This window comes from Phaenicophaeus curvirostris, chromosome Z (genome assembly GCF_032191515.1).
Source record: "Phaenicophaeus curvirostris isolate KB17595 chromosome Z, BPBGC_Pcur_1.0, whole genome shotgun sequence".
NCBI classification, from domain to species: domain Eukaryota; kingdom Metazoa; phylum Chordata; class Aves; order Cuculiformes; family Cuculidae; genus Phaenicophaeus; species Phaenicophaeus curvirostris.
In genome coordinates this window covers 39,471,933-39,495,344 of record NC_091431.1, presented here as the reverse complement: position 1 = coordinate 39,495,344, position 23,412 = coordinate 39,471,933, and the positions used below count along the sequence as shown (strand labels likewise).

General features: G+C 37.4%; 1 protein-coding gene across 2 annotated transcripts in view; it reads right to left on the bottom strand.

Moving 5' to 3' along the window:
• PCSK5 (proprotein convertase subtilisin/kexin type 5) overlaps positions 1–23,412 on the bottom strand; it is a 245,073-nt gene that overhangs the window by 63,602 nt on the left and 158,059 nt on the right. For both annotated transcript variants that reach the window (XM_069881190.1, XM_069881191.1), the window contains exons 13-20: positions 14,157–14,293; positions 8,698–8,841; positions 7,117–7,219; positions 6,345–6,538; positions 4,795–4,879; positions 2,695–2,792; positions 2,003–2,132; positions 863–978 (exon numbers count right to left, since the gene is read on the bottom strand). In XM_069881190.1, coding sequence (XP_069737291.1) covers positions 863–978; positions 2,003–2,132; positions 2,695–2,792; positions 4,795–4,879; positions 6,345–6,538; positions 7,117–7,219; positions 8,698–8,841; positions 14,157–14,293 — 1,007 coding nt within the window. The remainder of the gene's footprint in view (positions 1–862; positions 979–2,002; positions 2,133–2,694; positions 2,793–4,794; positions 4,880–6,344; positions 6,539–7,116; positions 7,220–8,697; positions 8,842–14,156; positions 14,294–23,412) is intronic.

The following is a 23,412-nucleotide window of genomic DNA, read 5'->3' as shown; positions in this document are numbered from 1 at the left end:
AATTCCAATAGGAGCTCTAGAGGTCTATAGAAACAAGACTCAACCCTGCACCTTGTATTTGTTCTTATTTTTTAAGCCTATAGTAAAACTCTTACTAAATCCAGAGGAAATTAGTTGGACCCAAGAGCCACTGCTAGCTTTTTGTATATCTGATGTCAAGTATCTTCACATGGCTTTACTCTGCACATTGTTCCAGTATGATTATCCTGTTGGACTGCACTTGGTGGATTGTATCTACAAGTAATTCACGTAGTAATATTTTTAAGGAGTCACAACGTTATTTAAGTGTCTCTGTAATTGTGACATTTGAAAGGAACGACAACGAGTGAATAATTAAGCCAACCACATGCAATAAGAATGGTATCTTAGTTGTCACAGAGAACTTGGAGGAAGTTTAAATTTCCACCACAAACTGGCTCCTTAGTTCAGAATTCTTATGTTCTCATTACCCTTTCACATAATACAAGCAACAGTATAGGCACTTAAAATCCCTTTTACTCACCAGCATTTTCACAGCTCAAAGAGGCAAAACAAATAAATGTGATTCTATTGACAGTACACTAGGATCTTCGTATAAAAATCTTTCGAAAGCAATGGCCTTTGAAAAACAGGTAAGGAAGGAAAAGTAGGTTGTTGGCAGCAGGAGAAACTGTTTTAGGAAAAATCAGGTAAAGTGGATGTGACTAATTTTGTTAATAGATGCAAATACAGTTTTCTCCTTTTCATAAACCTGAAAAAATTAAGAAGTAATGCAGACCTTAAATCAAGACTGTAATAAAAGAAACAGACGAAACCAATCCAATAGATTTAAAAGAAGCAGCTGGCAGTGTTAAAACAGATCTTTTCAAAGAACTGGACTCACCATCCTTGCAGACTGTTCCCACTACACAGACACCAGTGTCTAGATTATAGCCACTTGGACAACTTGTACAATTTCTGTCTCCTTGGCCACTGCAATCCAAACAACTGGCATCACATCTGAAAGACGATGGCAGGAATTGGTCATATGCCCTCACCAAATGCAAGAGTTCCTAGTAGCCCTCTTCTGTATTGCAAAGGGCTTGTTTGCTGTTTATAGAGGAGGCAGCTGCTCTGGTAGCAATAATAATTAAAAATAATTAACTCCCTCTGTAATCCAGTCCTGCATTTTCCCCCCAACCATTTTCTATTCACACTATTTTACTAAACAGTTGCATTATTCCAGAGTTTTGGAACTATGCAGAAAAAAAGTCAACAGACTTATTAAGCTGACTTGGTGTACCTGTGCCAGGAAGGCATGAGCTAAATGCACAGGATGGAAAAGACCAACCTGCAGCCCAGTCCTTTCATCACCCTTCTGAATCCATTGTATTTTTGTTCTGTATCAATTTCTTCTTTGTGTGGAAAACTGTAACGCATGGTGATCCCCTTCCTCCCCTGAACTCAAAAGGAGTTGATAATAAATGATTCCAAATGGCAAGAAATGGCATTTATTTAACAAAGAATGGAGTAGATAAAAATATCCTTTCCTTGGACCGCCTTGTTCAAGATTAATCCACCCATTTGTACACTGAGTTAGGTGAGCTGTTCTGGGCAGCAGTCTGGTAATACACTTGTGCCATGCTTGAGAATATGCAGATGAAGAACGGAAAAGGTCCTTATGAATTGTAATTAACTTGCAATTTAATAAACCTAATTTGACTACTTTCATTTGTTACTGGGAAATGCAAATCCCCTGCTAGATTCGTACATTTTCCATTTCTATGCATATCTGCTTACATTCTCACTACAGCCTTTTTCAAAGTGAAGGAGACATATACGTACAAGAAAAAACACTTTTAGAATACCCGCATAACTATAATTCAGATGAAAATAAAAAAATGCTTAGCATGCAATAAGTTTTTTCTGTTTTTTAAGTCAGCAGTGGTTTATGTTCAGTGGTTTATAAGTACTATCTTGTTTAACACAGAAATAGCTACTACTCCGCAAAACATCATATGTACATATTAGCCAGCGATCATACCTTTTGCAGCTTTTGTATCCACTTTCAGTAGAGTGATCAAGGTAATAACCACTACTACAGGACTGCACACATCTTCCATCTTCCATAAAATAACCCTGTGTGCAGTTTATACAGGCATCTACTCCAGCACCTTAAACCAGAGAAAAAAGATACTGTGCTACTGGCTAGCTTCTCTTATTGCTAAACAGACATCACCTCTAACTGTTGCAAAGTCTTATAATTTTAGATACCATGATTTAACTCCCTTACTTTCTTTCAAATAGTAATATCAAGCAACAAAGGTACATGGATAGAATAAACAACATTATCTAATTTAAATTTTTGTTTTCTGAAATAAATGGCTGTTGGTAGATCCAAAGCTCCCAGAAAATCTGTCAGTCATTATTCCATCCCAGAAATAAAATGGAGGGCATTACTGGAAATCAGAATGACATAGGAAAGAAAAGAAGAAAGAAACAAAAGAAAAAAGAAAAGAAAAAAGAAAAGTCTGTATGCACACTTTCTATTAGAAAACTTAAGATTTTCATATTAGCTGAAAGAAGTCTGTTGTATTTAAAATATATTAAAGTACTATGATGAGAAGTTTTACATGTAAACAATCACGTTAAACTGTAACAGTGACACAGTACAATTAAATCAGAGCTAAATACAGAGAGGAAAGGAAATTATGGAGATAAATGCAAGTAGAGTACCTGCACATGTCGCACAGGAACGGTGACACGGTTCACATTCTCTACCATTATGGTATTTTCCTTCTTCACAGCGGATAGCACATTTAGTGCCATGCAAACTATTGTAAAAAGGAAAAAAGCACAGTGTCTGGGCAGATAACACAAACAGAGGCCAATAAGGACATGCACAAACCAGTTTTTAATAACAACCCATGTGTTATGATTCACCAGCTGCCTTCTTTGGTCATATTTTATAAATATAGAGACAACAGTCACTTCAAGAAGGAACAAAATACAGTTTCATCCGTGGTGAAATACAGAAGGCGTTCACAAACTCATTGTAAGTACTACCAAGTAGTAGGGGATAAAAAATATCCGAAACACTGCCAAAGACTACTAAAAATTTAGGTGTGTAAAATGCAATTACCCATGAGGAGTTTGGCACAGGGTCAGCACCACTGTTCTATGCTAAGGGACTTGATAGCAAGGTCTCAAGAAGACCAGCACCATCTCCTGATACTTTGCTAGAGGACAACTTAAGAGCAGATTTATAGCGAAGGCAATCACCACCTCTTTCTGCAACAGCTTTGAAAAGTCCTAGCTGAGTGCCATCTTTAAGTGGCTGGAGAGATTTGTCAAGATTACAATTGGAGGTATTCTGCCTGCAGGCACTTTTGAGAGAGAGCACAAAAGAATGACTAACAGAGGAAAAAGAAATAACATAGTTAACACTTCCATGGTTCCCTCTAAGTAGCTGTTTGTGCTTTCATGTTATAAGATGCCTACAGCAGGTTTTTGTGTTTTGTTGGGTTTTTTTAAGCTATGACTTCTCTGCCATGTTTGCCATCTTCTGTGGAACTTCAGCTTTCACCCAATTCAACTCTTTGTGTAAAAATGCCCTTCAGCAGGAAGGATTACCATGCTGATTGAGTGCCATCCTTGTTTTACAGACAGAATGCAGCAGAAGTCACCTGTGCTCAAAATCTTTGGTCTTCTAACATATTTGTCTGTTGCAGGAACTTCTGAACCTCTAGTTTATCAATCTGATTGTGCAGAAACACAGAGGGTCATGCTAAGTCTGTTAAAATTCTCCAAAATCTTAACATGGACTGCAAGTTTGGTAACATTTTAAAAGGGAAGCTTATATTCTTATTTCAGAAAGTGTAAATAAAGCAATGTTCTGATCTGATCCCATGCTTTCCTTCCCATTAGATCACACTTCCTTTTCAAAGGGTCATTTTAAAAGAAATAGAGAAATTTGTAATAAAAGTTGTGCAGGCACTGGAAAAACTAGATGCAAAATAAATACACAGAAAGGAGAATTCCTTTACAAAATGTAAAGGAATCCAGCTATTAATGTGCTAGAAGCAAATAAAACTCAGCTTTTATTAAGAGATGAAAATCCATTTTGATGGAAGGTAAAACCTCAGCGTTAAAACATTTGCAAACCACTTGTATTCTGTAAGAAGAACCCTACAGATACTTAATACCGACTTCATATTTTTTGTGGCATAAAGCCAACACACTTTCTGTCATGAATTTTATAAGACTTTTGACCTTTGCTACTTGGATCAAAAGGTCATTAATTCATAAAGGAGCTTGAAATGTTTCCTGCTACTCTGCAGGTTTTACCTATCAGTTTCAAGAAGTCCCTTTATGAAGACAAAATATGCACTGCTGTTTAAAATATGTGCATGCTATGTCATAATAGAATTGAGCCTGAGGCACTTGAGATAAGTGAATGACTGGATATATGAAGAAATACAATAAAGATAAGAAAACAGTTTCTAACTATCACTGGAATGAATCAGAAAGATTAATATGATTAATCAGATCTACCTCTAAAATAATCCTTGACTGCCACACTGTAGGTCAAAAAAATTGAAGAAGTCAGCTTTCCACATGACTGTGGCTTTTATTTTCCCTGAAATGAAAATTGTTCTAAAAATCTGTTGTTAGCCTAAATGGCACAAGACAACACTATATTACAATGTAAATAATGATGGGCCACATGAAATGAAGGCCGCTGAAGGCTGAATAGCTATCTGATGTTCACTGTGTATGTACAGCTTTGTAAGCCTTTTCAGGTATTGTGTTTAGCAACATTCATAATTTCCTTACCTTAGGCCATGTTTGCATTCAGTGCAGATTTGGAATTCAACACATGTCTTACAGTTTTCACTACATTTTCGGCAAACAATCTTATCTACAAAGGAAGAAAAGAAAACCCAGAAAACCCTGGTCAGTTTTGTTTAATAAAACTATATCGATATATTATTACATGACTTACTGCTTTTTAGCTTGATATCAGGAAGGGAAGCATCAAGCTAGACTAAAATAGCTAAATTCTGCCTATCATTAGCTTTTTCCATCAAACAACAAATAGTTTAATCAATTTCTAGACATTTGAAGTTATAGTTGTACTCTGAAAAAAATATGCTTTGAGGTCTTTGAAAAATATTCATAAACATTTAAATTTATATTAACTATTTATAGTATGGACTTAAATACTCTTTTCATATAGCATTAATATGCAGTAACGATTGCCATGTGTTCCAGAGACTGTCCTGCAATTTACCTCTTACACTTTCCACCCAAGCAGCCCGCAAAAAAAAGACACACCGGCAGGAACAGGTCTGATCTTAACAAAGCCAAGACATAAATTACTTAACACCTGCCTTTTCATCTCAAGAGTTTCCTTCTGTAAGAGATGCCTCTCACTGTCTTCAAGATCTACTGTCTTTTGAGATGCAATGCCATGTACCTTTCTCAGAAAAAAATCCTGATGTTTCCACTTAACCTTGAATTTTCATTTATCCATCTTAATTGGGCAGAAAGAAATTCCCTTTAAATTAGTTGTCACACAGTGAAAAATGGAAGAATTAAATTAGTACCTGTTTTTACTAATTCTCAAAAATGAACACACAGCTTCATGCTGCAGAAAGCAAAAGGTTATGTACCTGGATGAACAAAGCTCCAGAGCACATATTTATCTTCTAAGAAAGCGTCTAAAGATAACAGATGTCACTGCAGTTTTAAGCAAATATTTGAATATATGTCGAAGTATTTTTGCTAACCAATGCTTGAAATTAAATATGTGCAGCCTACTTGGCAATCACAGGAAGAAACTGAACGCAGGTGCCTCTCATGCCAGAGAACTACTGCCCTTGTGTCTTCACATCTGTGTAGGTACTTTGGTCTGTCAGAAACATTCATTGTAGCCATGCTTTATGTTTGAGGAGCCTATTTTTCTTAGAGTATCAGTTCTTTTGCCACAGTTGATTCCTCAGCTCTTTTGTCTATCTGGTGCCATATAATTTGAATCTGGGGGAATGGGGAAATGCCTTATCTTCAGAATGTGGGTACTGTCTGTCCCTTTCTGAAGTAGTGATAACCTGCTGTGTCCTGCAGCTGACCTGCTCTTGAACCACCCTCATTCTTCTGTTACTACCAACCACAAACAGAAAAGACATCCTGCCACTAAGTACGTTTTTTAAAATAAAGGAAGATTTCTGAGGACATTCTTGATCACACTTGACCATGACTTAGTAAAAAGAATAGGATAAGAGAGAGATGCATCGACATACACTTTTGCTGCTTGTAAGTATTCCAGCAACCTCCCCAGATCAAATTCTGTAGCCCACAACAAAGAAACAACAAGAAATACTAACTCTTATCCAGGTAAAACCCATCAGGGCAGTTGGTAATACAGCTATTGGTTACTTCATTCAGGTAGTAGCCAGATTTACAGGTCATGCACTGGTCACTATGGCCTCCAACACAGGTTTCACAATTGGGTGAGCATTTTTTACAGCGTTTCTTGTCTGCATTGTAGTGACCAGGTGGGCAGGTCGAAACACAGATCCTGCAGACAGCAGGGAAAAGAAGGCAGAGTCGTTAATGAAATAACCTGCCATCACATTCCTGGACCATGACTGCAAAGCAGAATTATTTCTCAGCATTGCTGCTTTTCTAATGATCATGTGTTTACTAATATTCAACCCTCCAAAGCATTGCATCAAGTTGCCTCTCTCTTGTGTTTAATTCCCTACAGCTTATGCTGTCTCACAGGCAAGTGCCCTGTCAGACTGTCATAAAGTATTATTTTTGATCATCTACATTTCTTCCTATATTGTCAAAACTCAATCACAGAACCTGTAGCAGTTATCACTGTTTTATATATATATACATATATATATATAAACACACGCAAATTTATGAAAAAATAATCAGGAGACAGGGAAAAAACAGAGAAGGGTGTTTGAAAGCTGTACTTTAAATTCTGATTAGCTTGCAGTTTTTTGGGTTTTTTTCAGCTCCTAAGAAAATTTGTCAGATTTAGTGGAAAATGTATTATCCATGACTGCAGCAAAGAGAGAGGAAAATAAGTTAATATATACACTAAGAAATCTATGAAGTAAAGGGTTTTTCTCTTAGTCTTACCGTGTGTTGTTCTTTGACTTGTAGTAGTAGTGCAGACAGTCGGTACAATGATCTGGTCCTGGCCCATCACACCCTACTTTACTACATTCTGCATTGCAGGGACCTGTAATAAAACCAGAATACAGAGAGGAAACGATTAAAACTTCTTATTTACTACTTAGCACCCCTTAAAACATGGTATTTTAATGCACAATGCAATTACTCTGTTTCCCTGATTGATTTGAATTCCAAACAGTAATTTGGCTCCTCCAAGAAGAAAGGGTTTTTTAGCACTTAATGACTTCGCAAATTCTGTCCTCAGTATTAATTCACAGTGATAATTTTTAGCAAGTGTGACATCAGATCCTTTCTTAATGAGTTACAAATCATTCCGAATTTTATTCAGAAATGCAGACTTATGTAATACATTGTTAGCAAAGTCACTTGTAACAAGCAGGTCCACATAAATGCCGAATAACATGAGCAGTGCCTACTCTGGTTGCCATGTGGGTAACAAGTGGTACAAGTGGCTACCACAACCTGACTGAACCAGCCACAAGGGCCCCAATATGCTTCACTTAATACTGCTGCATGCTGCAAAAGCCTCGACTAACACCTGCTGCTTCGCAAGTGTTCCATCTCAGTGGCACTCATGCTGCACTCGATGACCATTCCAACTTGAGTTATTTTATGATTCTATATTTAGAGTTTTCAAATAGGTTCCTCTGCTGTGGGAGGAGAAAACCATCAACTCTTGCCTCTATGAAGGCAAACAAAGCCCGTGACTGAATTTATAACTTTCAGAACCAATGCTCTATTGTGAATGAAATGTGTTGAGTTTCCTTGCCACCTTGAAATTTGTCTCGACATCAGGTAAACCAGAATTGAGTTTGCTTCATGCTTAGGAAGTAATAACTTTGGCAGCAGAGATGGTAGTGTCTCAACATGTAAAAAAAAAAAATCCAGCACTTTCAATCTACAGTAAGGACTGCAGGTCTGACATGCTGTGGCAGGACACTGTAGTAACAGAAACTTCTAAATTGAACTCTGTCTTGCTCTTTGATTGCTGGAGCTATACTTACAATTCATCAGGCATGACCATCCATACAATGTTCTCAATGTTGAATTACATGTAGGGAACTGCCAACTTGACTTATTTTGTAGTGCTGAAAATCTAACCATTTTAAAATCTAACCATAAGGATGAAAATCTTCCATAGGAATCAGTCAGAAACAACACAGATGTAGAAAATAATATTCTTTATATAAACGTGTAAATGTACGCATATGTATTTTTATACACGTACACAAAAAGCAGTGTGTTCTTCAAAGTACGTTAAGTTAGTTTAAAAATATGTAACTCTATGCTTACAAATTCATACAGATTAAATGAAAATAACTTTAAATTATGAAACAAATAGATCTGATCTTAAATCAAGAATGCACTTCACTGAACATTTTACATATACGGTTGGACTCGATGATCCAGTGGGTCTCTTCCAACCTGGTTATTCTGTGATTCTGTGATACAGAGTCTTAGGTCACTCCTTTATCCTATTACATGTTCAGTAAATGCACAAAGAGAGTTAATGAATGTACGCACCTGAATAGTCATCTGTTCCATAATCTTCTGTAGGGTCTTCAGCTGGACTAGAGCGCACTCTTTCCATTTTTGGAAAATCATTTCTTGGTAAGTAAGGCTGGATGGATGTTCCATACAGTACTAAGGACCACTCTTTCAATTTGCCTAGAAGTCAAGTTTTTAAAATCTAGTTTTAGAAAATTATTTTCTGTATCTTACAAAAACATATCACTTGTAAACATGACTTTATGAGTAGGTATGGAAGATGTTACTTTTCCATTAAGTGTATTCTGTTTAACATCGATTGTGCAATCGCTGCTTCAGTATAAACTGCAAAAGCATAGTTTCTTCAATCAGATTTTTGCACAGTATTTTCATTGCACTCCAGCCTCTTGTAGGTCTAGTAAAAAGTTTGCACCATGCATTGAATTCAATATAAATAATAAACAACAAAAACTTTGGCCATACAATTATTTAGAAAATGTATATGTTATTTAATAAGGAGTTTTTTGCTTTGGATTTGGTTTTCCCTCAGAATATCCATTATTTAGTAATTATAATTTGAGATCTTTTAGCTAACTAGTATTCAGTATTCTGACTTACAAAAGAAGTTATATTTTGTTTATTACTTTTCATTGCCTTACAGGACATATCTTGATGAACAGGAAACAATTTATTTTAAAATATTCACGGTAGAACTTCAATGTCCCCTCCCAAACCAGCAGAATTTTTTTTTATTTGCTCTCATTATTTGGCAGATCCATCACTGCATTGTCTGTGTTCATTACTCATATTTTATCCTTTCAGCACTTGAATGAAGAAAGAAAAAAGTTGTTTGCCTGTCTGAAGCATTATCAGACTTTTTGGCAAGTTTTTTTTTTTGTGAAGGAATAAAAAGATAAATCTACATCAGGTCATCAGTTCTGTCTGTCAGGACACAAAGTGTGAACTTCCAGTGCCCAATTTTCTGTTTTTACTACCTCCTGAACTAAGTCTGTGAAAGAGTAAAAGGACTGAGGCATGATATAATGCCTAAAATAATGATGGATAAAAAACACATCCTTGTTTGAAATGATGGAATATAAGTTTGGTCTTATCCAATTCTCCTAATTGTATTTATCTATGTTGGAGTAGCTACTTGAAAGTGTCAAATTCTCATCAGAACAGGAAGGAAACGAAGGAGCAGTGAGCATTTCTCATCTGAATTTGAAAGATTCTGTTTTGGAGGCTCTTATCCGGTTAAAATACTCTTCCCTTTGAACTATTATTTAAAAACTACTGTAATCCAGGAATGCTTCTTCTGAAGAAAATCACTCACTATACTTAATGTAAATTAAATTCAAGAAGTCTACCTTTTCTTTCATTTTAATGATACTCAATAATTTAAGCTTTCATATTGTTCACTTGGACTTTTTCAACTTGCGCAAGCAAATTACTTCGACTTTTACAAGGGATTTCCTTTATTTTTTCCAATGTCATACGGTATTCTTCATTGACATGACCAAGACAACCCATTATCTATCTGCTTTTACATTTATCCTTCAAGCAGTAAGCAGCAATAAGCAAAACCACTACCTGACAGATCACAGAATGATAGAATGGCTTGGGTCGGAAGGGACCGTGAAGGTCATGTAGTCCAACCCCCAATATATATGATGATGGCCCAGTTCTTTGAAATGGTTTTTACTGGGGTTAAAGATGGAAAACAGTCTCTTTGCCTCTTGCTAACCCAACTTAATCTTTCTGGGGCAGCAATCTCTACATTTTACATGAAAACTTCTCTGCTTTACACTTATTTTTTGAGAAGAAACTCTAGGTAAGAAAGTACACCACATGATAGTTATTTCACACAGTAGCTTCCATTTTTTCAAAGTTAAAGCACAAAATTACTTTTTTAAAAGAGACACTCAATACTAATTTAAAAAATTAACTGATGAAGAGTCTGCCACATCTGCTGTGAAACAACTGCCTAATTACCTTGGCTGTAGAACTGCATGCACTTTCTTTTCAGTTCATCTTTTCCTACCTTTAGCTCACAGCCATGTTGCACTTCAGTCCCCAGTAGGTTAAAGAGACCCACATTATATATTTTATTCCTGTGCAGACATGTGGTGATCAAGTGACCTCTTAAGGCTTTTTAAGAGTGATTCAGCTGGGTCATTATAGGCACTTTTCTTTTTGGGAAAGAAGTCACACAGGGAGCTAATTTTTAATCAGATATACAGTCATGTCTACAGCCTTTTAAAAGCTACAGCTTATCTATGTACAGTCTCTGTCTTTTTTTTGTGTTTTAACCCACTCCTACAGCATATGCACCATAATATATTGGATGCAACAAAAAAAAGTGTTATGCTAATTTATTCAGAGTATTTTATCCATGTCATTACTGTGCTCCAAAGATCACTCAACTTTCCAAGGGCTGATTTTATTCTTCTTTCATAACTCTGGTAAAAATACTGAATACTAGAAAAAAGTATTTACAAGGTCCCACTAAGAGTAACCACAGCTAAAGATGTTCCTCAGGCACAGTGTATTGTGCCTGGACACACATGGAAGGGCTTGCACTAACATTACAGCAGGAAGGATTGGTGATTTGAAAGTATATCAGATGCAAAAGGGTGGCAAGGGGAACAATTCAGCATCTCTCAGGAGATTAGTTGCCTTTTAAGAATGGTTCAGTAATTAAAGAGGGGAAAAATTCATGTGACTTGCCAGCAAATAAATGAAGTCTACCTCAAGGCAGGTTTAATTTGCACAATGAAAATATTTCAATAACTACGTATATATACATACACATGCACATTTATAATGAATAAATAAAGTGTAAATGATTAAGCCAAAATCCTCCTTTCCTCATTTTTGACTGATTCCATCATTTCTTTGGGCTAGAATAACCCTTTACCCTGTTTGTATTTAGCATGTGACAGAGGTCCCATTTAGTATGTATAGCAGAAAGGGTGTATCACAGTGCTTCACAGCAAGCACATGTACACCTCCTAAACTCTGCAGAATTAAATGCGGAAATCACATGCAGTACTTTTATGAACTAGACCCTGCATTTCTTTACGGGTGACAGATGTGGCATTACACTGCCAATGCAAGGATATGATGACATGTTGGCTCTTTGTTCTCAATTTGATCACAGGAAAACTTAAGCTTTTAATTACAAGACCTCTCAACAGCTGAACAAATGCATGCAAACAACAGAAACAAGAAACAGGCATAATGGTGATACCAGTGTGCTAAACTGCAGGCTATGGTGATAAATCAGAGAGGAAGTATAAATTGTGCTTAAGCACCTTTTGTTTATTTCTGGTCAGTACAGAGACTAACACAAATATGTCCAAACACCTGAGTTTTTTCACCAGTAACATACAGTACACACTTTCATATCTTTCCTGGACATCAGAAAAAAAAAAATTCATGGAAAGAGTCATTGGGCACTGGAACAGGTTGCCCAGGGAGGTGGTTGAGTCACCTTCCCTGGAGTTGTTTAGAAAATGGGTGGATGAGGTGCTAAGGGGCATGGTTTAGTGGTTGATAGGAATGGTTGGACTCGATGATCTGGTGGGTCTTTTCCAACCTAGTGGTTTCGTGATTCTGTGATTCTGTGGACACAAGTGTTACTGGACAGCTTCCATCACAGGGCAACCACTGCCTGCAGAGCTGGGGGACGTGTTACTAGACAGCACACAATGAGCACACAATGTATCTTGTGAAATCCAAACATGCGTGAAAACCTACTAGTCTCAAATACTGTTTCACATTGTGGTTAAAAGAAAGCGAAGAGTAAGCTCTCCAGTATGATTCCTTCAGTCTACCAGCTTCCTCTACAACCTTTAGCTGGGCAGTTCTATTTTCTGAACATCCCTTGGCCTCACTGCCCCTTTTCTTTCGGAGTTGGGTCTTTAGCCTCTAATCCTCATAAGCAAAAGAAATCAGTCCCATGAGATTAGCCACTGTAGCTCTAAGAAAAGCATACATGAAGTATCAAAATCAGTAAGATCTATGTAACTACCTATGTAAAACAGGAGTGTGCAGGAACAAGCTTTAAGGTGTAAAGCTGGAAATACAATTGGCCACTCTTAGACTGTTCTAGTGACATAAAAGGGCTGTGAGAGATGTCTGGAGAACAGCCTGGATGAATAGGTTGCAAAATGGCTCTATGTTACCTCTTTCCTAGGCTTTAGTACAAGGAGTGTGCCAGAGAAGAGAGAAGAAGGGAAGAGCTGAAATAAGTTGCACTGTGGCTCTCCTTCATGCCTGTAGGATGAACCACAGGGCTGTGGTACACACAATGATGAAGGGATTCCCTAACTTGTCCTTCAAGTCAGACATTCCTGGCTGAGTCAGGAATAAAAACTGTGAGCTGGAGTTGAAAATCATTGATTTTTGTCTCTTTTCAGTAATCTGATTAAAATTAAATTACTTAGTTATCATTTAATACCTCCCCTTTATCAAATTGTAGAGCACTGAAAATTAAATATAAACCCAAACACTAAACAACCTCCTGAGTCCCTGAACAATTCTGCTTGTAGTCTATGGCTGCTTTTTCAGTAAATGTAATGAATACCCCCTTTTAGTGTACTGGAAACTTTGCCCTGTATTTACTGGCCTCAAGGAAAGGCACATTTACCTTGAAGAGGTGAAGAGCACATAGACTTCATTCCAACCTGAATAACTTAACAAACCAAATTTGAACGAAGATGAAGACAAAGTACTTCATCTGCATATCTCGTAGCAGAAACACTAATGGGCCCTTCTTGTAATAAAAAGTAAAGAAAAACAACATGAAAATAAATCCCTGGGCTTTAGCTAGCTAACACAGACAACATAAATATGGGCCGTATATCAGTCAAGAAAGTCACAGGCAATACGAGTAGAGCAAAGTAACTCTGGGCTGCTCTGGCTTTTGTTGAAGGCCTGTCTAATAAATGTATGTTCAATACTTAAGAAAACAGATGCCTACATATGGATATTCTATAACATGGCACATGCAGTTGCAAGCAGTTTCGTATCTTCTTCCTTGAAAACTGTGCCTAGTAATGGTTTGGCTTTAAAGCACTGACTCTTGGTAACCTGTCACATGATACAGCAGTCTGCTTCTGCTTGAAGAATTCAAGTCTGGTGCAACATAGGCGTAAACAGCCAAAGTCACTTTCTATACTTTTAGGCACTGCCTGTGACTGCAAGAAAGAAGGCAGTTTACCCCTGAGAAGATAAAATTCTCCACAGTAATCAGAAGTAAATTCAGAATGTACGAGAACCATGTGTCTTGAAAGACAGATAACGGCAATGTAAAAATGAAGAGTCCATTGCTAACTGAAATTAAGAATAATGCTCTTCACAGTTTTGCCTTTACACTAGAACTGTTAAGATGTTTCAGTTTCAAATAAAAGGTGGAAAACAGTCAAAGCAGTGTTAGTAATTGCAAGCATTTTTCTGAATTCATTGAGCCCAAACAAAGGTTAGAGCCATACCTGGAGTCTTGAAATTTCTTAGCTGAGATGGAGTGTCACAGATTTCCAAGATCCAGTCACCTGCTGCTTTTTCACCCCAGCAGTGAGTAGTCATAAACTCCCAGTTTTTGAATCCTTCCATGGAATGATCAAATAGTCTAGAATAAATTATGACATTATTTTGAGCAAATCACTTTATTTGAGAAGCTACGCTTTCAAGTCTGAAAGCTCTTGAATGATATTCTAATCAGGCAGTTCATTCATCTGCGCCTTCACATAACATTACTCATCATGGTTTCCCCACATCTATTTCAAGTATATTGAACAGTTTCTTCTTGTTTTGATGGAAGAGAGTCTTTACATGCCATCATTTGTCATACCATGAAAGAAAATGGAAAGAGAATTCACTGAAAAAAAAAAAGAAAAAATTGCTAATACTGTTTTTAATGGCATTCATGTGTCCTGGAAAAAGTGCATACAGTACAGCATATCCATTGCTTTTAATACTATGACATAAAGACAAACAACTCACATGCTGGAAAGTTCCTGTCACATTTTCTTTTGGCTTTGGACAGGAATACTTAAAATGGGTTTAAAAAGAAGAGAAAGTATTATGTGTCTGAGACAATATTACCAATTCAGCATACGTGATTTCTTGCAAGAAAATAAAATGTAACCAAGACATTAGTCTCAGCCCTCGGATGACCAAGGTATCATTCTCTTTAGACATTTGACAGAATTGAGTTTTGGTAAAACTGAGACACTAACAGCATTTGATGGTTTCATCTAACTAACAACAAGACCGTAATTTAATTACCTAGGTCATGGGTGAAAAGGTTGGAGCTTAGGCCTGGATTATGATAATTTCTAGCATGGGGACCCAGTTTAGAGCCTGCAATGTGATGCTGATCCCATGGGGGAAGGGAAGGCCTGACCAGAGGTTCTGTTACCTAAAACTGGTATCTATTAATGAGATTTTGTAAAGACACAAAGAGAATTTTTACTATTATTCAGTGCTAACACCATGTTGCCTGAAGGTATCGATGAGAGGTAATTGATGGTAATCAAAACTCTTACCTCCAATAAAATGGTACAGCTCAGCTTTAAAAATAATGTATATACATACAGCCATATATATGTATGTATATGTATTTTTTTAATAATTATTCATATATATGCACATCCATGTGTGTATGTTTATATATTTCTAACTATTTTGATTTGGTCTTTATGTGTGAATATTCCACTAGTGATACCTATGCTTAAATATTTCTCATAAAACAAGATCTCTACAGTAGAAAACCAAATAGAATTGAAACATTTTTTCATAAAAGAGAGAAAAATCTAGTATTAGACTACAAAAATATTATATTTTGCATTCACTTCATTTCTCACTATTATTTTCTGAGCAACACTGGGAAAGCAGGATACTTTTGTAGCAAGGTGTGTACGTGTCAACTTCCAGTAAAAATTGCCACACAGGATGTGAATAAAATGCCACACTTCTTGCTAAAAACTTTGATCAGCCAGAGACATGGGGTGAGGTACTGCACATTCATACTTAGCTGCAATAGTACCTACATACCTGGTACACTATACAGGACTCAGCCCAAAGGTGATTTTCATGCTCTCATTTGTGCAGCTCTATTCCATTTTAAATGAATATAATCACACTCTTTTTAATGAGCATTGATAAAATCAAATTAAAATATAGATATATATTAAGAATTGGGCTTCATTTAACTGAGAACGGAGATTTTCTTATGATGCAGTTCTGTGCCTCTGTGTGTGTGCATCTATATGTGTACATAAATATACTGCCAGCAGAATAGGCCTTCTTCATGTAATTGTTACATCAGTTGTTTGAATACAGCAAATTGCACAAGTAGATGTCCCACATAATTTCCTGGAAGGGCAGAAATTATTACACAGTTATTATCCAGTGTTTGCATGTGGGTATGTTCAATTTAAGTCATTATGTAGATTATTTCCAACTGTTAGCCAAATCAACATACCGTGTTTCACTGATAACTAATGCATTACTTTCTAAACACCCTGTCAATCCATCAAGGGAGCAATATTCATCTTTGCCACTGTGGCAACTGAATTATATAGTATTATGCAAGTATGGTGCCTGTCTGAAGAGGCTGGACTGCTGAGCTGAGACCAATGGCATGAGGTTTAACAAGGCCAAATGTCGGGTCCTGCACTTGGGGCACAACAACCCTGTGCAGTGCTACAGACTAGGACAAGTCTGGCTGGAAAGCTGCCTGGAGGAGAGGGACCTGGGGGTGTTGGTTGACAGTGACTGAACATGAGCCAGCAGTGTGCCCAGGTGGCCAAGAAGGCCAATGGCATCTTGGCTTGTATCAGAAACGGTGTGACCAGCAGGTCCAGGGAGGTTATTTTCCCTCTGTACTCCGCACTGGTGAGATTGTTCCTTGAATACCGTGTTCAGTTCTGGGCCCCTCACCACAAGAAGGATGTTGAGGCTCTGGAGTGAGTCCAGAGAAAAGCAATGAAGCTGGTGAGGGGGCTGGAGAACAGGCCTTATGAGGAACGGCTGAGAGAGCTGGGGTTGTTTAGCCTGGAGAAGAGGAGGCTGAGGGGAGACCTCATTGCTCTCTACAACTACCTGAAAGGAGGTTGTAGAGAGGAGGGTGCTGGCCTCTTCTCCCAAGTGACAGGGGACAGGACAAGAGGGAATGGCCTCAAGCTCCGCCAGGGGAGATTTAGGCCGAACACTAGGGAAAAATTTTTCCCTGAAAGGGTCATTGGGCACTGGAACAGGCTGCCCAGGGAGGTGGTTGATTCACCCTGCCTGGAGGTGTTTAAGGGACAGGTGGGCAAGGCGCTGAGGGGCATGGTTTAGTGTTTGATAGGAATGGTTGGACTTGGTGATCTGGTGGGTCTTTTCCAACTTGGTGATTCTGTGATTCTATATTGTAAATTCAGTATTCACTGGGCTTCTATCACAGACAGAGAAACACAAATTGCTGTTTATTTTTACTGCAATTGGTCTAGTATTTCCCAAAATATTTTTTTTTGTTTAAGGGTTTTTATTTGTCATGTTATGGAATTTTAAATTGTTGCTAGATTTCTACTTTAATATTGCATCATTCTTTTAAGTTATTTTGGGTGGAAGAGACAAAAATCCCTTATGATTTTATTGTGGGTATACTAAACCACCTTCACCTAAAACATGCTGTGGCTGAAACGGTAAACTTTCATATCTCTATCCACTGAAATGGGGAAAATCCAGTAATATTTTTCATAGAAAACTGCTAGTTTTTGGAACGAATACTTCTTTGGAAAAGATTTGGATTTTGAAAAGTAATGTTTAAATTGGAATGTTTTACTGTATGTACTGTGTTTCTAAAGTTTCTACAAACAAGTAATAAAGCTACAGACAAATCAAAAGAACAGTTAAGAAAAGTAAGAAGACTAACTCTAAGGCTATGTGTATGTTATAGATCACTCACTAAATGGTTCAGGTATTTTTGTGTTGCTCTGCTTATGTAGTAAACTGTCAAATCAAAGAACTTGTGAGTAAATGGTTCCCTTCCAGTGGTGTTAAATGAATGAATGAAGTGATCAAGTGTTTTCCAGTTTTCAGAGAGAAATTCATATCAAGGACACACTTACACACAGCTTATCATGGACTAGTAAATTATTATTATATGGTCTGATGGATGGTGAGTTGACAGGTTATTATAGTTTAAAATAGTTAAACAAGATTATTAGAATAATCTGATAATTATTATGACCATGGTCATATTACATCTGCAACACGATAAAACTATTTGGAGCAGAGTAGCAAGAACAGTAGGGTACAGTGCCTGCCAGCCTGATGTAGTGGATAGTACACCAACCCCCATCTTTATATGCAGAGAGCTTGTTCCTAGGGGCTACACATATCTGCACAGAATATTACATCACGACCTATGGATACGTCAGGATGCTGAGCTCCACACACAAGCATTCAGCCAGCTGTGTGGCTGATACTTAGAGCCACCTTAAATGCTGTTATGTGCTTTCCCTTTGAATTTGCAGTAAACCTTTAGGAGCCTCAGTTGGAACAGGCAGAAATCCTAATGCAAGAGCATGAATGAACCTGGTGCCATATACACAGACCTTCCTTACCCTGTCCTGGATTTGAAAAGGCACATCTGATTAGGTTAAGGGCAGTAAGGGACATTGTCCATCACAAAATCGAGTTAATGCAGGAAATGTTATGGTAAGATTGAGGCCAGGATAGTTTTTATACGTCAGGGAAAAGATTAATTCATTCTCTCTACATTAGGTGGGGCAAGCCTATCTTCTGAAAGTAGAAATCCTAGACATTCATCCTCAGCTTGTCTTAAATTGCTGTTCTCTTTTGTCTTTGGTTCAATACAAGCCTCAGAAGCTGAGACATTTAGCTGTATCCTAAAAATGTCCTCAGTCACTTGTCTTTGCTCCAACTTTGGCTATGGAAAATTAAGTCAAACTTTTAATGATGAGTCCTAATCTTCCACTAAAACTGAACTTGAGGTATTACATTCTAAAACCCAATTCATGTCTACCCTGCAGATCCTTGATTAATGCTTTAATAGTCCTAGTCACAAAATAAAGGCATGTATCATTAAATCTCAGATACATTGCACTTCTATGTTTTCCACATTTTCTCTTGAGCAAGTTCCAGGATTTATTTTAGAGTTACAGGGAGGATAGTGCCACTTACATGCATTCATTTACTCTTTTGCGATAAAGACTTGCTAGACTTTTCTGCAGAGCTAAGCAAACCAACAGTATTCCCCCCACCTCCCCACTTAATAAAAAAAAATTTACTTAAAAAAAAAATTAGTAGCACATCCATAGTATCATCGGAGCCCTCCACTCTATCTACTGCTAATATTGCCAGGGTATTGGAATTGCAATTGCCATTCAAAGAGTTGTTGGTAGATGGGTAGCAGGATGTCTATTCATGTCAAAAATGGAAAAAGGAAAAAAAAACATACAGACAATCCGAATGAAATAAAACATAGCAAGTGCAAGTCAGGTGAAACAGTTTTCCAAGAACTCCTTAAGCCTATAGACACAGAACAAGCAGAAGACTGCTGTTTGCTCGTCCTGAATTTCATAATATTATCAGAGTCCCTTTCAGTTGCTGTAACAGTGAGATCCAGCATGATGGTTGTGGCTACCCTTTTAATCATATTTGGATACATAAAATATTGTTTTTATTATTAAAGCATAATATAATATCAGAGTATAAGCTACAATAAAGATGTAAAAGAAACTGGTCTAGAAATGAAAACGTGCTTCTGTAATGAAAAGGTTTCCTCTGCTTCTGATCACCAAGATGTTTTTTGAAGCAAACCAGCAAGTAAGAATAGATGAAAATGCCTCTTTTCTTTGATCTCAGGTTTTCCTGTAGAGGAAGGTATTATTAAAATTTATTGATTATCTAAGGTTTCAGGATAGGAAAAAGATGGTAATGAAAATACTTCCTTTTGTTACTGAACAGAGGTATTATTAATGTCAGTACCATATAAGCATAGGAAGTTAGTGGCCTGGAAATTTGCCACTATGTGGCTGAAAAATTTCAGTTACACAGTTTCAATGCAACAGCTGCTTTAAATTTAAAGGGCAAGAATTAAACAAACCATGACTTCAGTGGGAGACAAATGAGCCCTAAGATTGCTTCTTCTGTCCTCTTTGTATTTAGCTTCTCCTTCCTAGCTCTGTTGTACTTTATGTTAGAATTAACCTTGGTACATCTCAAAAACACTCAGAAACCCATGCTGGCAAATCCAATGGCCAATTGTTTTTGAAAAGGGGATACTGTTCCCTTTTGGACTTAACTGTAGCCTCATACTCACACCAGCCAGCACTTTCCAAGCCTGTATTTTCCTCTGCTGCAGTATGTCCAACGCAATCATGTTTAGTACTTTCCAAACAACAAAGCAGATGTTCCCTGTAATGCAGTTCTTTAAGAATGCACAGGAGGCCCAAGCCAGTGACAGTGTAATCCACCAAATGCATGCAAAGGAATCCACATTGCCTCTAACTAACAAGTTTTCTTACTGAAGTCATTTTAGGGGATGCCAACATTAAGGATAAAATATGCAGAAAAAAGGCCAGATATTGTCTTGAGGGACCTGCTCGTCAATGCACCAAAAACTACACAATGACTCTTCTTCCAGAATTGGTGGAGAAGTGCACATGTGAAAAATATACCTTTTGCACTTCAAGACATTTTACCAGCAAACTGTTTCAAATTAAACCCAGATGAATAATGGTAAAGCAATGAGGTTTTCCCTGGTTCAGTAAAACCAGCTGGTATTGCTGCTGTTAATCATGTATGTGTGCATTAAAAGGTCTTGCATGTCTGAGAAAGCCATCTCAGTCAGGTAGCAGCGATATACAACCTCTGGGACCTTTGCCTATAGAAAAAAAACCCAAAAACAAACAAGAAAGCTTGCTGGCACTGCATCCTTGTATGCTTCTTGTACTTGAATGCATTTATTCTGATGCTTTCACCAATAATACTTTAAAAATCAAATGTCTTAGAACTAAATTCTCATGTTAGTGAATAACAACAATCCTACTCCAAGTTTTACTTTTGTGACATGATGCTAAAACAAACACACCCAACAACTATGCTAGTATGCTACTAATTGCAATACCGCTAAGCTGTAAGACTTCTTCGAGAAAGCTGAAATAAAACAAGCCTTGAAATAGCACTTTGAAAATTACTGTGCCTATATCCATTACTCTACTCTAAGAAAGGGCTTGCGATGCCTCTAGGTATTTCAGACCTGCAGTTCACAAGATACATTTATTCCTTAATATTAGCAGCCCAGAGTTTTTTCAGCCAAATGTGACTGACAAGTCAGTATATCCCTGAAGCTTGCATGGAAAGGGAATTCCTAGTCAACTGTATAAGTATTTGGTCTGTCATTACTAATTTGTGTTTTTGGAAAGTGGCAAACATTAAATGGTCTTTCAGGTTTCTTTGTTTTCTTTCAAGCCTTCTGGCAGTAAGGATAAGAAAAAGCAGAGCACCACCTTCTTCTAATACACATATCTGTGTTTTCTCTCTGTATCACAGGTACAGAAAATAATTACTTTCTAAAGCAGAGGGGTTACAAATAGACTGACTGAATTAAACTTTGTACCTACTCCACATACCAGTCATCACCAGAGTTGAACTGTGAATACTGGAATGTCTTTATCTCCCACTTGCTGTGAGTCAGCTGCAAGACATGAAAGCCTAGAGCCAAAAGTCATCTGTGTTAAGACCACTGGGTTTACACGAGATTGTTTTGTTTGGATACCTAGTTGGAGGACTTATAATTTTTTTCATTTTGAAGCAATAGTAGAACTGCTGCATGAAAATGGAATAGGAAACTAGGGAGGGATTTCTTAAAACAGAAAAACAAAAGCCTGTTTCATAACTACTTAGAGGGCAGAAGTCTGCCTCTGAACTCATTAGCAGAGGACAAATGCTTTGTTCTGTCTAGCAGGGAGATACATAGATCTGCATGCCCATGTCCTTTACAAGCAAAGCACTAGCAACACTGATAATGATAAATGGGAGATATTCTAGAAGGCCTCAAACCTCCAAGACAACTTCCTCTCCATTTAATGAATTAAAGTCTACAGTTTGAAGAGTATTTTCACTACACTTTTCATTTTAAATTAACCTAATCTCTAGTCAGACACTTTAAGCAGAACCACGTCCATTTGAGCTTCCTTTAAAGAGGAAAGATCAATACTTCTACCACTGAGTAAGACATGCAAGTCTCCAGGCTAGATAGTCATATATCAGCAAATCTGGCTGGGGAATGTGGGTAACAAGTCAGTCTGGGAAGCACCACTCCCAGCTCATTAAAAACCCTGAAGCGTAGGACAGGGGATACAAAATTTTGTGCAGATTTGAGCTTGATGGCAGAAGAGTTCTCAAAACATAGGTCTGACATGTGACAGTTTTTGCTCATTCTGAGATTCAGAACATTAGAGAACATTAGCTAACATAATCTTTTCAGTGACAGACATGCTCCCTGTCCAGCAGCATGGCAGTCACCTAAGTCTGCTTGTCATCAAGGAAAACAATTTCCCTATCATACTATGGTCCCATCAGGAAGAAGATTTTCTAGTTTGTTGGAAGAGTATGGAAGCATCTCCTACTGTAACTTATTTGCATATTTGGAAACGGGGTAGAGTATGAGAAGTCTTCTGTGGTTTGTTAGTGTTTTAACCATCTTTGGCAGGAGGCAGTGCTCTTGACCACTAATTTAGTTAAGATTTATCTGGGAAGAACTACCAGTATTTTCTTCCAGGAAGATTTTTTCTAGTAGACCAGAGAGACAGAAATATCACTAAGAAGTCTTTCATCTTGCTGAGGACAAATACTAATGATTCATTTCACCTCCAGAGACAAATAGCACTAATGTTGGAAACACTGCATTGTGTAAAGAGAAAATTATTTGAGTTCTGTCTGGAGAGAAAGGGACAATTGGAGGTAGTTCTCATCTTCTCCAAGAACATAACACAAAAGCAACAGGATGAGAAAAAAAACTGATCTAAGTGGTTGTTATTAGAGTGGTCAGACATTCAAAACGAAGTATCCATCACAGATATGTGGAATAAAGGAAATGGCTAACCTCTAAAATTTTTAATAGACTGTTTACAAATGAACCCGTTAATTTCAAAGCACTAGTTCAACTCCACAGCATAGTCCTAATAGGAGCCTTTCATGGGTTAAGCATACTACTTCAATATGCAAGGGGAAAAAAAGGATATTGAAATCAGTAATATCAGGAGCCATAACTATATTCACAATGCTTATAGAAAACAGTAGTAGAGAACTACTGTTATGTCTGATTTTTATTACTAGTGAATAAAGAATGAGGAAAGAGAAAAATGAAAAATATGTGCCGACAATATGTAGGAACAGAGTTCCATTCAGCTTCCTTCTGTAACACTGAGCCTACTACTATTTTCTTCACATTTAACAGCCATGTAATAATTGATGAGCCGCAGACGACTATCAGAATTTACTAACCACTGTTTTGGAGGCCATGTCCTTAAACAGCTTTACAGCCTACCCCTCTGCTGATAAAGACAGAGATCGCTCTTTTTGAGCTCATTTGCACTTCACTCTCACCATCTCTTTCAGAAAATATAATTAGCCTGTGTCTGTCTGTGAACTTACTGTAATGACTTGACTGTTCTTTCCTTGTGCTGTAATCTCAGTGCAGGCTCTTCATGTTGCCTGAACTGTGTAGTT